The sequence below is a fragment of the Pristis pectinata genome, chromosome X, assembly GCF_009764475.1.
Source record: "Pristis pectinata isolate sPriPec2 chromosome X, sPriPec2.1.pri, whole genome shotgun sequence".
Taxonomy (NCBI): Eukaryota; Metazoa; Chordata; class Chondrichthyes; order Rhinopristiformes; family Pristidae; genus Pristis; species Pristis pectinata.
This window is the reverse complement of record NC_067450.1, coordinates 6,408,349-6,423,564: the sequence shown is the minus strand read 5'-3', so window position 1 is coordinate 6,423,564 and position 15,216 is coordinate 6,408,349. Positions and strand designations below refer to the sequence as shown.

At 45.1% G+C, this 15,216-nt stretch overlaps 1 protein-coding gene across 1 annotated transcript in view; it reads left to right on the top strand.

Annotated features, from left to right (window-relative positions):
* LOC127566959 (protein lifeguard 2-like) overlaps nucleotides 1–15,216 on the top strand; it is a 46,569-nt gene that overhangs the window by 4,207 nt on the left and 27,146 nt on the right. Inside the window, exon 2 of the mRNA XM_052009522.1 lies at nucleotides 8,902–9,079. Coding sequence (XP_051865482.1) covers nucleotides 8,902–9,079 — 178 coding nt within the window. The remainder of the gene's footprint in view (nucleotides 1–8,901; nucleotides 9,080–15,216) is intronic.

The window sequence follows — 15,216 nt, the reverse complement described above, 5'->3', positions numbered from 1 at the left end:
TGAGGAATGAGGGGGTGTGGCCTACAGCATACTGCAGGAGAAAATTGCAGTTTGACACAAGAGAGCTCGCCAGCTGAGATAGTGGGTGACGCTCCTGCCTCCTGGTGGTTCATGGGTTTAAATCCTATTTGAGTACAAAATCCAGATTAAGTATGGATCATTACATTGACATCCTGCCTGCTGCTTTAGCTGGATGTGAGAGATCCAGTGGCACCATTTGAGGAATTGTAGGCATCCTGGCTGATATCACTGGCTCAACGGCACTAAAACAGGCCATCTGGAAGCAAGTGAGCTTAGTGGCCACTGTGCTTCCAACTATTTGGCTGAAGGCTAGTATGTTTATCTTTAGGCTTGAGCCCAGTAGTTGTCAATCATAGAAATGACACTGGGGCCCAAGAGTAGCCCAGCCTTGGTGATGCTGAGGAGATGGGTAGAAGATGGTGTTGGCTGGCTGCTGAGGTCTTTGTTTGTTCTGATATGCCAGTTGGGACAAAGCTGGCATGTGGAAGCATTTCATCTGGGCCACGTGACTAAGTCTGCTATTGAGTTCTGTGTCCTAACAAAACATCAGCTGTGCCTTTGCACATCTGATGAGGCAATGAAGGATCTGAAGTTGCATTGTGAAGAAGGCTTGCATTTGTATGGTGCCTGTCAGCACTTACCCCAAGCCTGCTGCAGTCATGAGCCACTTTTGAACAGAGTTGCTATTGAAATGTTTACCATGCAGTAATGTTCATGCAGGGCTTGCAGATAAAGTGCCCTTCAGGCACTGTGACTGCCAACCCTTGTACTTGGATTTTGTGCAGATGGAAGTGTAAATTGCTGCTATAATGCATGGAAAATGGGGCAGCCAATTTGTGCACAGCAAGGTTCCATAGACAGTCCAGTTCAAAATAGTTTATGGCTGCAGAGTGTGTGGTGGGGGGGGGGGGGGGGGGGGGGGTGGTGGCAGTGCAGAAATACTACAGAATTGTCAACCTCCTGTGATCTGGCCCACTGATGAGCACGCTGCACTACTTTCTGCCCATGTCATGATCCGGCTCCTTCCAACATTGAGGAAGACATTTCCAGCCACACTTTACATCTGCACATGGATTGACCCTTGTAGTGCTTGGAGGTAATGTTATCTGTAAGACCTATGTGGAGCCATAGTTCACTCCACTGACTCTTTCACCAAGTTCCTGGGTCTTGGGTGGAACTAGAGGTCATATCTGGGTCTGCCATTTGCCCTTGGCCAACATATACACTGAACAACCTCCCCTAGAATTCCAGATGTTTCTCTGGTTCTTATTCTGCTGTGTCCATTTCTAGCTCTTGGTAGCTCTTCCTGCAGTCTAACAAGGGATTGCTGATATCCAGCCACTCCAGCTTGCTTCATGTAAGTATTTAGCCAATTAATCCTTCAATGTGCATGCTGTGTGGTGAAAGGAGGAATTTGCATCTGTGTACGATGTCCTTCATGAACTTCAGAATGTCTTGTCCTTTTTCCTTTTGTAAGTATAACCACTGCTATAATGCAAAAAAAAGCAACTAACTTGTTCACTGGCAAGGTTGCATAGACAACAATGTAATGAGCATTGCTTTTCTGATAAAGACAAAATACTTGGAATGCTCAGTAGGTCAGGCAGCATGGGGGAAAGAAGCAGAGTTAATGATTTGGGTCAAAGACCTTTTGTTGGGAGGGAAATCAAAGCAGGTATTTTTTTTAAGGTGTAGGGAGGGGGTGGAGAGAACCAAGGGAATGCCTGTGATAAGATGGCGACCAAGAGAAACTGAATGATGCAAATGGTGGTGTCTGTTGCAATTGGTTTATTATTGTCTCATGCACTGAGGTACAGTGAAAAATGTCTTGCACACTGTCCATGCAGATCAATTCATTACATGGTGCATTGAGGCAGCACAGGGTAAAACAATAACAATACAGAATAAAGTGTTACAGCTACAAACAAAGTGCAGGCAGACAAGGTGCAAGGTCATAAGGTAAATTGAGGAGGTGGAGGCTTGTTAATTATCTTTCTGGGGGAGGAGTGGAGGGAATAAAGCTGGGATGGTGAAATGCAGAACCCTGCAGTCACTGGAAATCTGAAATGAAGAAGAATGCTGGGAAAACCTAACGGGTCAAGCAGCATCTGTGGAGAGAGAAACATGGAATCAATGTTACAACTTGATGGCCTTTCATCAGAACTGGCCAGTTCTGATCTTAAGCTGGAAAGGCTTCAGTGATAAACACTGACTGAGGAGCACAATCTTGTGCTCCTTTTGTAAAGGCAGTGGGATTCCTTGCATCCACCAGCAGATGGCATTTCTGATAACGTAGCTGAGAACTGGATCCATTGGTGCTTGCTCTTTAAGTGCCAGTTGTGCGTTTTGCCTGTTTTTTTTAAAAATATGATGGTGACTTTCCAGTGACATTCCCACCCTATTGGGGAAATTGGACCTGACCCATCTGGATGCAATCTGCCCTAGCACCGCTGATGTTCATTTGTAAACATGATGACATCGTCAATGTACATGTTGCTCTTCTGGCTTGCCAACAAGAATGAGAATGATAATGTGCAACTTTTTGTTATCACTGATTTGTATGTCATGAAATTTGTTTTGCAGTACAGTGCAAGGACCTATAAAATTACAAACTAAATAATACAAAAAATAACAAGGTAGCTAGCGTTCATGGGTTCTTGGACCATTCAGAAACCTGATGGTGGAGGGGACTTGGATGACTGTTTTGCCCTTGACCTCTGCCAGACTTGCTTACCCATGCTCTACTTTTGTCCACAGAGACCACAACATCTACATGCACCTCATGACAAGATGGTGTGAGCACTGGTGCTTTAATAAGCCTGCACTTTGCAGTGGCTTGGGGCTACTGAGACAGGTGAGGGGCACAGGAATACAATAAAACGGGAGCCCCTCTGCCCCTTGAGGCTTTGCTGCCATTCAATGTGATCTTGGCTGACCTGCCCCAGACCTGGACTCAAGATTTTATTTACCTCCTCTTTAAATATCCTCAATGATCTGCCATCCACATCACTCTGGAGCAAAGAATTCCAGAGATTCACCACTCTGCAAGAAGTTGTTCCTACACACCTCTGTTTTGAATGGCTGCCCCCAATCCTGTAATTATGTCCCCTCATTTGAGACACTCGCACTAATGGAAATGTCTTGACACCTATCCTCTTGTGTCCCCCTCAGACTCTTGTTTCGATAAGATCACCCCCCCAAAAATACAAATTCAACTTTCTGTAGCTGCTTGTAATAGGATAACCCTCTCATCCCAGGAATTAACCTGGTGTGTTCCCTCTGGACTGCCTCCAATGCCAGTATATCCATCCTTAAATAAGGGGACCAGAACTGTACACAGTACTCAGAATTGGATTTATTATCACTGACTTGTATGATGTGAAATGTTTTTTTGCAGCAGTACAGTGCAAAGATATAAAATTACTATAGATTAGAAAAATAAATACTGCAAAAAAAAACAATGAGGTAGTGTTCATGGACCATTCAGAAATCTGATGGTGGAGGGGAAGATGCACTTTCTGAATCGAGTGTGGGTCTTCAGGCCTCACCAACACCCTGTAAAACTATAACAAAACTTCCCTATTTCTAAACTCCAACCCTCTTGCAACAAAAGCCAGCCTACATTTGCCTTCCTAACCCCTTGCTGCATCTGCCTGCTACCTTTTTGCAATTTATGCACAAGAACCCCTAAATCCCTCTGTACCTTGCTCATTTGCAGTGCTTCTCCATCTTGATAGGGTAGATAAATATTTGCATGTACTTGCCCACCCATTTCTGCTTGCTTCCATAGTGACTATGCTACCATACTGTGGCTGCCGTGATCTCCAATTTCCAGGCATGCAGCTCTTCCACAGTGCTGCACTGGGCAGCATTGGTCTGGATTGTATATTTGAGTCCCCAGAGGTTTAAGCCTATGACCTTCTGGCAGAGGTGGGAGGGCAGCCTGCTGAACTGCATGCCAGGAAGTACATGACCCACTTGGCACTTCAGTTGGTGCCCAAGAATATGCCAGGTTGATGACCAATGAAACGGTGTTCAGATATTGGAAAAGGTCAACTGATCCCAATCTCCATAATTAGTGTCATATTTTGTTTTCCAAATCTGTGGTTCCCTGTGCTGTAGGAAATCAATTTCTCGCTCATTGCAGCACAGAACCAGACCATTCAGCCCATCAGGTCCTGTTCTGTGCCAGCTTGCAACAGAGCAATTCCATCTGTCCCAGTCCATGTCGTGCAACTTGTTCACTCCCGCATGCCCATTGATTTTTTTTTTTCCCCCCCTTTTAGTTTTCTTGCTACTTTCATAGTGAAGGAGACTATCCAGTAGAACTTCCATGTTATAACTGGGGTGTGGAAGGAGCAACAACTGTTTAATTGAATAATCATCTAGATATGTCACTTTCACGTCACTTGATTTTTAAAAAAAAACAAAAATGGAGGCTTCAGAATATTCAGTAGTCAGTTAATCCCCCGCCAAAAATCAACCTGTCTTTGGAATGTGGGAGCACCTGGGGGAAACCCACACGGTCCCAGGGAGAACATGCAAACTCTCACAGACAGCACTGGAGGTGATGGTTGAACCTGTGTTGCTGGAGCTCTGAGGCAGGGGCTCTACCTCCTGTGCCACTGATCTTTGTGTTGGTTTTTGGTTCCCATCTATCTATTACCTGAGTGCTTTTACCCAGCAAAATTCACCTTGTCTAAACCCCTCAATGTTGTGGGTTTGGATTCCTTTTATTGTTATTCAGTCAAGAGATAAAGGATGTGAGCATTGCTGGATAGACCAGCCTTTACTGCCCATCTTTCCATTTTAATTTCCCTTTTTCCCCCATTTGCCCCCCTATTTCCACAGGCAATTGAAAGTTAACCACATAGGCCAGACTACAGGGTAAGGACAGCAGGTCCCCTTTGAGTCACATTAACAACACTGGTTTTTTTTTTGCAACAATATTGTAGTTTTGGATTCCTAGATCTCATTGGATTTCCATTCCCCAGTGACCAGGGTGGGACTTGATCTCACCTCTGGATCAATAATCCAATGTCTGGATACCAGTTCAGCAACCTAACCAATGATGTTCCTGTACTGTGTTCCCTTTTGATCCTGACCTTGGGAATTCTCTCCTGAAGCTGCCACTTGTAATTCTTGAATAAACTGTTCTCTTTATTCCTGTTTGTATGAGGAGCGTTTATATAAATGGGAGCATTGTTGAAATAATTGCATTGCTCTGATTTCTCTGTGACGTTTTGGTGAGTTTGTTGTACCAATACTGAAGTCATTTATAAGCCAAAGATAAACAAATACTTAAATTTGTTGTCATTTTAGTTTAAAGGCAAACTGTGATTGTCTTTGGATGACAAATGACATTCTCAAAATCGGGTCTTTTGTTTTGGGGGGAAAAGTAACTGCTTTTGTGTGACCGCCTCAACTGAGGTGGTGTAGAATATCCACAATACATCAATGATGTTGGTATTGCAAGGGCTAGTTACTCCCTCCTAATGGAATCCTGATTTATTTCCGAACAGATTCCTGTTGAGTCCTCTGCAAATTCCCATGGGTTCTCTAATAACTGGCACCCTGTTTGGCTTCCTGAATCTGCAAACATTACAATTCAGGACCAAATTGCTCAAGAGTTGCATTTCAATCAAGATTGTTACACAGTGCACACTTTCCCTCGCAAGTTAGCCTGAATGCACAAAATATCTATAATGTGTATACTTGTTCCATTTCAATCTTGGGAGGATATTTTGGAGGGGGTGGTGGTTGGAGACTGTAAACCAATGCCAAATGTGCATGCACAAGGTCGGTGGCAACAATTGGGAACATTCTGAATGGCTTTCAGTTGCTGTCAATGCCAACCTTTATTCTCCACCATCACGACCGGCGCAGGAGACTGGGAGATCTTGTGCTTAAGTATTAGTGTAATCTCCATTTATGGGAATTGATGAGACCATATGACCCAGCTGACTGACGACCTAATCCTCTTTGCTAATAGAGTTTCAGAATGTAACTCTGACGAAAGGAGGGGGTGAATCATAACTTCAAGACCTCCTGTTCGGCTTGTTTTCGAGTAGCTCTGTTTCAAAGTAACTTGAGCGTTTGTGTACAAAGGTAAATGTAACAGAGAAGCTTAAAGGTAAGTTTTATGTTAGACTTGAGTCGGGGTGGGCAGGGTGAACAATCTTGACTTTTTTTTCCCTAATCTGTCCTGTAAGTAGGAAGCATCTGATTAAGGTAGTGCAGTATTTTGGGGGGGCTTGGCCTCATTATCTACAAACACAAGAATTGTTGTTATTCGGTATGGCAATGTGGTTATATCAGCAGATAATATACCAGCTTGATAGTGAAGGTGAAGAGAATTTTCATTTCTATAGTGCCTTTCCCAGTCTTGGGGACATCAATGTTTTGTAGCCAAGGAAGGACTTTTTCTCCTTATTTTCTTATAACAAAGGAGGCGGCCACTCGGCCCATTGCGTCTACACTAGTTCTTGCAGCATTTCTGTCAGTCCTGTATTTTCCCCCCCACTTATTTCCAAGTAACCTATTCTCTCTCGCATACCTGCTCTGATTCTCCTGCCAACCATCTACACTAGTGGCAATTTACAGCAGCTAATTGTATTGGACGAAAACTGAAACACCTGGAGGAAATACACAAGGAGAACATGCAAACTCCACCCGGACGGCACCAGAGGTCCGGATCAAACCTAGGTCTCCGGAACTGAGGCAGCAGCACTAACTGCTGCACTACTGTGATGTCCCTTTTCCTATAGAAGTATAGTCATTGTGACTGTTGGAAATGTTGCTACTAATTCTACAAACAGCAAAGTGATATCCCTTTTTGATGCAGGTTGAAGCACTAAGTATTGTCCAGTTCACTTGGGGTAGCCATCCTATAAAGGATCCCCAGAGGCTATTTTAAGTGTCAGCCTGTGAGAAAAGATGGGGCCTTGGCTTAATGTCTCACTTGAAAGATAACACAGCACTGCTCTGAACAGCCCAGATATGTGTTTGAGCCTCGAGTGGGACTTGAACCCACTCCCTTCTGAAGCCAAAGGCAGATGAGTGTAAAATTGCAACTGATGCTTCATGGAGCTTGTTTATGGGACTGAAATTGAGTTTAGAAAGCTCCTAAAAGCAAAATACTGCAGATGCTGGAATTGTGAAATATAAACAGAAAATGCTCAGCAAGTCAGGCAGCATCTAAATTTATTTACAGTGTGGTAACAGGCCCTTTCGGCCCAATGAGTCTGCATCGCCCATTTTAAACCCAAATTAACCTACCTGTATGTCTTTGCAATGTGGGAGGAAATCTACGCAGACACGGGAGAACGTACAAACTCCTTGCAGACAGTGGGAATCGAACCCCGATCGTTGGCGCTGTAATAGTGTTGCACTAACTGCTATGCTACTGTGCTGCCCTGAGGGTGAAGAGCAGAGGAAAATAAACAGCAGATGCTGGAAATCTGCTCCTGTGGCTCTTAACACCAACTAGTAAAATCTCAGCTGTTCAAGCTCTGTGCTTGTCTTCGCATTTCCTTGTGTTGACTGAGGATTGCAAGGGGCTGTTCAAGGCTTTAAGCACAGCCTGAGTCCCCCTTGCTGAGGTGTGAACTTTTGTAATTCAGTGTTACTTGAAGGAAAAACAATGAGACACTAGGTATATTTTCTCTCCTCTCTCTAATCACTCGACCAATTACACCAAACTCTATGCCCCTTGTTTCTTTTTACCCCTCTGATTAAGGAAATGGGTCCTTCCTAGTTGCTCTATCCAGGGGCCCCTTATGATTTTTAAACATTTGGTTAACCCCCCCATGCTGTCTCCTCTGTTCCAAAGGAAATAACCGCAGTTTCTCTGATTGTAATGCACAGGTACAATATTCAACTGCTGGCAACATCCTCCTAAATCCCCTCTCCAATGTCGCAGGTGACTAGAACTGGGCACAGTACCCAAGACTTGGTCTGATTAGTGCTGTACACAGCTCTGCTCTTGTATTCTATACCTTGGCTAATAAAGGAAAGGACCTTTTGTGCCTTTTAACCTCTTTACTGATGTATCCTACTTTTTTTTTAAAAAGATCTGTGACATGCACATCAAGATTCGCTCTTTATTTGCTTCCCCTCAGAGCTGCCAATGCTGAACCTACTGCAACTTGAGTGGGTAGAAGGGAAGACAATGTGTGTGGATCAGCCAGGTGGCCATTCAAAGGCTTCTGTGGTCCCCTCAGCTACTCAACATGCTAATGACCCACCTATCTGTGGGGAGAGGTGTAGCCTATCCCACTTCTGGAAACGTTCCCGCTTCCCAGATGAATGAGGCAAGATTCTTCAGAGGCCGATGCCATTTGCAATGGAATCCACGACACCAGCCTGTGACCTGTTGGCTCTGCTGCAGTGGGATTTGAACTGATCATTAGACAAGAACCTGTGGATCATCTGTCTAGCACTGTGAGCACTCTGCTGCTGAACTCTCCTGGGTAGTGTCCTGCATTCACATGTCAGTTGGTCTTGGATATCGTTGAGTTGGGGTCAAAATATCAGCCAAGGTTCTGACTTTTTAAGCTATCAAGTGACCTTCTGGATCAATTGGCAGGGTATCTGCCTACCACAGGGCCATACCACAGTATGTAGGTGTTTTAATTTGGGGCAGAAAATGCTGTGGTAGCTTGTTACATTATAACCATGATTTGCACCCCTTTTTTCCCCCACCCAGCCAGCCTTTTTTGAAAACTGCCCCAGTAAATGTGGCAAAACCCTGATCTCTCCAGAATAGAGGAGAATTTTTAATTTCCTTTTAACAACAAGGTGGTTCTGTCACTGAAGAGACTCCTGACCAATACTGCAGTTCTAAACCACTCCCACATAAACTTTTTTTTGTCTTTTTAGCTCTTTGCCATGAACAAAACCCCAAATCCTGAAGGTGAACAGGGAGGTCCTGAGAAAAGAGAGCCCATGGCTGCATCAACTGCACCCCCCACATATGAGGAGGCAACAGCGGGGGCCAAGAATAACAGCCCGTCACCATCGGCACCAATGCACCCCAGCTGGGCTTATGTGGATCCAAGTAAGTGAAGCTCTTTGAGTGAATTGAAGTCGTAGCTTTGTATTGAGTTGATATACTTGTGTAAAATGAAAATAAGCATTCTGCTTTTTTTTGCACAAATTCTCTCCTCCCCCCCCCCCCCCCCCCCCCAAGATTCTACTACACCCCCACACAGTGGGGGTAATTTACAGTGGGCAATTGACCCACCAACCTGCACATCTTTGGGATGTGGGAGGAAACCAGAGCACTCCAGTGAAACCCCTGCAGCCACAGGGAGAACATGCAAACTCCATGCAGTGCCTGAGGTCAGGATTGAAGCTAGGTCTCTGGAGCTGTGAGGCAGCAACTTTAATAGCTGTGCATCCTTCTGTTGAAGGTGCCCTCACTGTGCTGTTGTGGAGAGTGTTTCAGGGTTTGGACTAAGGGTGATGAAGGACTGAGAACATGCTTCCTAATCTGGATGCTGCTGGATTTGGTGGTGACCTTGCACTGTGTGTACCTAAGTTCTTCGCAAGGCAGTTATTGATGCACTTTTTTTTGGTGAATGCCAAGATTATGATGTCACATTTGCCAATTGTTTTTCATGTAAACAAATGTGGAAGTGTCTTGCAGAGCAATGACTCTGACTGGAGTATCATGCAGTGTGATCTGTTGTATTCAAGGCTGGCAGGAAATTAGTTGCACCCTGGTAGAGAGACTGGGTTTAAGATGTAACAATGACAGATGGTCCCCAGTGTGTGTTAATCCTCTTCTCCTGCTTGTTGGGTACAGCTTCTTGCAGCAAACAGGGCGCAAAGGTCCTCGAGCTCTTCTCCACATGGTCACTAAGGTTTTTTTTGCAGGCAAATCTGGGGTCATAAAGTTGCCAACACAGAAGCAGGCCCTTCGACCCAACTTGTCTCCTTCAAATCTTTTCCCCTCTTGCCTTTAAACCTGTGCCCTCTAGTTTTAGACTCCCCTACTCTGGGGTTGTGGGGGTGGTGAGGAGACTGACCATTAACATTGTCTGTACCCCTCATGATTTTATAACCCTCTAAGGTTGCCCCTCTGCTTCTTTCACTCCAGGGAAAACAGTCCCAGTCTCTCCTTGTAACTCAAGCCCTCCAGTCCCAGCAACATCCTTGTGAATCTCTTCTGCACCTTCCCAGCTTAATTGCATCCTTCTTACAGAATGGCAACCAAAACTGCACAATACTCCAGGTGCAGTCTCACCAAGGTCCAAAACAGCTGCAACATGCCATCCCAACTCGGTACTCAATTCCCCATCCAATAAAGGTAAGCTTGCCATATACCACCTTGTCTATCTGTACCACCACTTTTAAGGTACTATATACCTGTCCCCCTAGGTCTCTGTTCTAAACACTGTCCAGGGCCCTGCCATTAACTGTAAGTCATGCCCTGGTTTAATTTCCCGAGCTGGATTCCCTTCTCACTTGTCTGAGCTACTTTCCCAGTCAATCGAGATTCTGCTGTAACCTCCGACCACCTTCACTGTCCACCACACTGCCAATTTTGGTGTCATCTGCAAACTTATCATGCCACCTAATTCTCATCCAAAGCATTAATATGTACAACAAACCACAGTGAACCCAGCACCAATCCCTGCAGCACAGCACTGGTCACAGGCCTCCATTCTGATAAACAACCCTCCACTACCACCCTCTGACTCCTACCACTGTACCAATTTTGTATCCAATTGGCTAGCTTGCCTTGGATTCCATGTGATCTCACCTACTATGCAAGACCTTGTCAAAGGCAGTGCTAAAGTCCATGTAGACAACATCTACCCACCCTGCCCTTAAATCCTCTTGGTCACCTCTTCAAACAAACAACTCAATCAAATTCATGAGAAGTGATTTCCCACCCACAAAACCATGCTGACTATCCCTAATTGGTCCTTGCCTTTCTATACTAATTCTATTGACCAACACTTGGTCCATAGATTGTCCAAATGCTTGAATGTTGTGGGCACCACCCCCTCAGGCGATGTATTCCAGTCTGTATTGCTTGGTGAACTCGGGACTGGGAATGTTGTTTTCTTTCGAGCAGTGTAATAAAACCAGCATTTCAACCAATCCTAACAAAGTAGCTCTTGCCCTACCTAATTCCTGGAAAAGCTTGGCAGCTCCCATCTCTTTAGTTACTGACATTTGATCTGTGCCCCTCTTCCTATTTGCTGTCCCTTCATTGGCTCCATCTCTGCTGTAGTGTGTAACAAACACCTATTGCATTAAATTGACAGGGCAGGAATGGTCAGTCAGCCCATTAATATTAAATTATGACCTGAGTGCCATGTTGACTCCATTTCACCCTCACTTTGGAATGCTCTGGGTCTGTTAATTGAATTCCAATGCAATGGTCACATGGGCCCCACTTCAATTTCATAGAGAAATTGTGCATAAAGGAAAATCTGAGGCTCATTCCAAGTTTAGTAGTGTCTGCGGTTGTCCCTGCACTGGCTGGAGGAGCCCTGATGGGTCCAACTAGATGCCATTTCCACAACTCCGGTTCAAGTGTGCGAGCTCCTTTGTATAGAAGCAGGTTTTCCTGGCACCTGTGATGCCTACTTGTCCTTGCTTAAAATGGAACTGCTTGACTAGGTCCCAGTCTGGAACTGGGAGCCCTAGGGATCCAAGGCTGCAGCACTGGGGATGTGCTCCAGGTAGCTTGTGTGACATACTTGCCCATCGTGGTAGCTCTGCCTCAGCTGATAGGCAGAACTCTGCAATAATGGGATTGAGTAAAAGGGAGGGGCTTTGAGTGTAGAAGCTCAAGACTCCCTCTGGCTCCAGTACTCTGTAGAGGCAGACCTTTGCACCTCCTGTTCAACACATCTTTGCAGGCACTGTATAACTTCTTGGCCTGTGAGTCCTGTTTGTATGCAGAACACAAGGTGGGTTTGGCTAGATTTAATGTATTTCTAAGAGTCAGAGGGCCTATATTCAGCTAGCTTAGTGACTCCAAATGGCAGATGTGGCACTGAGGTGATCAAATCTGTGTACCTGGACTTTGGTCGGCCTCCATAAACTCGGCTGCCTGGAATCTGCCTGTTTCCTGGCTTGCATTGGCCAGTCCTTCAACCATTGCACCTCTGCTGCTGACCAACTGGTGTACCCACAGGCTCTGTTGTATCTGAACAGAAGGTGGAGGCTGAGTTTTGTCCTCTGAAGCCTTACTTCAGGTCTGCTGAGTGCAGATGGCTGTAAACACAGCCCTTTTATCAGTGACCAAAATGGCATCTGCCAAAGATCCAAGCAATCATACAAGTCCCCAAAAGCACTATGATCTTTACTGGCTTGGAGGACAAATATTACAGCTTCCTTTCCTCCATTGGTGTTTGTGCTTGAAGGAATCCAGCCCTAAACCTCTTTCCTCCTTTAACAGCTGCCTTCACTAGATTGTTACTTGGGTATTATGTGGCTCAGTGTTAAGTTCTGTTTGACCATGATCCTTGGACCACTTTCTATGCCAAAGCTGGCATCTATTCAGTTGAAAGCACTTAACTCTGAAGTGCAAGGTTATGGATTAATAATCCTCTTCCAAGGAATTCGGCTATGGTGGTGTAGTGGTTAAGCTACTAGACTAATATCAAAGACTGGTCTCTTTGGAACCCTGAGTTAAAATCCCACAATAGGAATTTAAGTACACCGAGAATATACGTACTGGTGTTGTCATTGTGACCATGAAATAGAAACCTTGGTCCACTAACATTTAGAGAGGAAATCTGACTTTTATGATTCCAAACCATTATGCATGACTCTTGTCTTCTTTCTGAAATCACCTGCCTGAGGCACATTGTTCAGAGGGCAATTAAGGATGGAGAATAAATGCTTGCAGGATGAAGGCATAAGTAAATCTAGACTTGATGTTTCAGTGCAGTGAGGGAGTACCACAGTGTCAAAAGTCTAGTCTTTTGTCTGACACACTAAACTAAGGATTGCCTTCCTTTCCTGATTTGAGTGGAAAAAGATCCTGCAGGACAACTTCTATGAAGAGAAATAAACAGTCGCTGTTTCAGGTTGAGATCCTTCATCAGGACTCTGAAGGGTCTCTACCCGAAACAGTAACTGTTTACTTCCCTCCACAGATGCTGCCTGACCTGCTGAGCTCCTCCAGCATTTTGTATGTTGCTCCAGATTCCAGCATCTGCAGAATCTCGCGTCTGCAGGACAATTTGGAGTTTTTTCCCACCAACACCTTTCTTTGTGTGTTTCTGTTCACAAATTGGTTGCCATGTTTCCTGCATCACAACAATTCAGATTGTTTCATTGGTTGTCATGTGCTTTGGAACATCCTTAAGGATGCTATATAAACATACACTCGAAGGTCTTGAGGAATGAGCAGCCACACTTGTTACCAATAATATGCAATTAACACAGTAGTATAGCAGTTAGTGTAATGCTTTACAGTGCCAGCGACCTGGGTTCAATTCCAGCCACTATCTGTAAGGAGTTTGTACGTTCTCCCCATGTCTGCGTGGGTTTCCTCCGGGTGCTCCAGTTTCCTCCCACATTCCAAAGCCATACAGGTTAGGAAGTTGTGGGCATGTTATGTTGGTGCTGTGTGGCAACACTTGCAGGCTGCCCCCAGAACACTCTGCACAACAGATGCATTTCACTGTTTCGATTATACATGCAACTAATAAAGATACCTTAAGAAATTAGAAATTGCCGCCGACCCTTGTAAATAACTCCACACAAGATGCAAGTGATCTTGGTATTTGCCACAAGGTGACACTGCATCCAATTTTGAAGGTAAACCCTGTAATATTGTAGTGGTGTGCAGCCACCAAGGGGAGCTGTTTACTGTTTCATGACCTGTACATCACAGTAGCAACTGGTTTCTGCCACTGGCTCTGCAGTTAATTTCAATACTCTAATAAATGACCATGAACTCCCAAAAACCAGTTGCAGAATCAGTGTGGGAGTTGACTGAACATTTCCTAGATTATTACAACGATGTCTTTAACACTTGGGTACTACATTGGTTGTGAAGCAGTTTGGGGGAAATGCAAGGTTATGAAGACGTGGGACTATTTGGATAGCTCTCAAGTAGGCCTGATTTGGCTGAATGGTTTGCAGCATGATTCCACAAATGTAATGGACTCTGTAATTGGGTGGTGAAATATTGTGGGTGCATCAGTCCTGATGCAGGGTTTTCACCTGAGATGTTGACAATTCCTTTCCTCCCACAGATGCTGTTCGACCTGCTGAATTCTTCCAGCTGTTTGTTTTTGATCCAGCATCTGCAGTCTCTGGTGTCTCCAATGTGGGTGGGGAATTGGTCAAAATGTGGTTCACGCTGTTTTCACAGGAGTAGGTGTGATTGTCCTTGAACATCATTATGCTATTATCACTGAGGTGCCAGGCTGATCATCAAGATGAGGGGTGCACCAGTACTATCCTTTGTTTCTGGACATGTGAATTGGAGTGAGTTCCTGTGATAGAGACACAAGAGATTGCAGATGCTGGAATCTGACCCACTGAGTTCCTCCAGTAGTTATGTTTTGAGCTCCTATGATACCAGGAGAGGGGTACACTTGCATCAGTCCGACATCCCTCCCATCTGCTGTCTGGTTCATCCCAGTTCTAGGAGGGTGTGCACCCACCAAGAGCTTCTGAGTTAGTGCCACTGCCTCCCAGCTCCAGTGACCCAGTTTCAATTCTGTCCTCCTGTGCTATCTGTGTGGAGTTTGCATGTTCTCCCTGTGACTGTGGGTTCCCCCAGGTGCTCTTGTTTCCTCCCGCATCCCAAAGGTGTGCAGGTGGGTAGATTAATTGGCCACTGTAAATTCCCCTGGTGTAGGATGGATGGGAGAACCTTGGGAGTTGATGAGAATGGGTTGCAGGGGAATGTGTTTGCTCTCTGAGCTGGCATAGGTTCAATGGGTTGAATGGCTTCCTTTTTATGTTGTAGGAAAATGAGTGGTGTGGACTCCACAGGGCATTGCAGTGTTGAGGATGGGGATTTCCACAAGATTTGAGGCAGGGAGGGTGGTGCATTTGCTCATCGAGAGCTGCACCACTCTGTTGTTCCCACAAACCAATCCCCTGCCAGGGGCAAGTTTACAATGTTGGTTGCAGTGGGGTCACTTCAATTGATGTGGGGTTAGAATGAGAAGTGGATGGGAGCTTGCCAGCCCATGTGCTATTCACTGG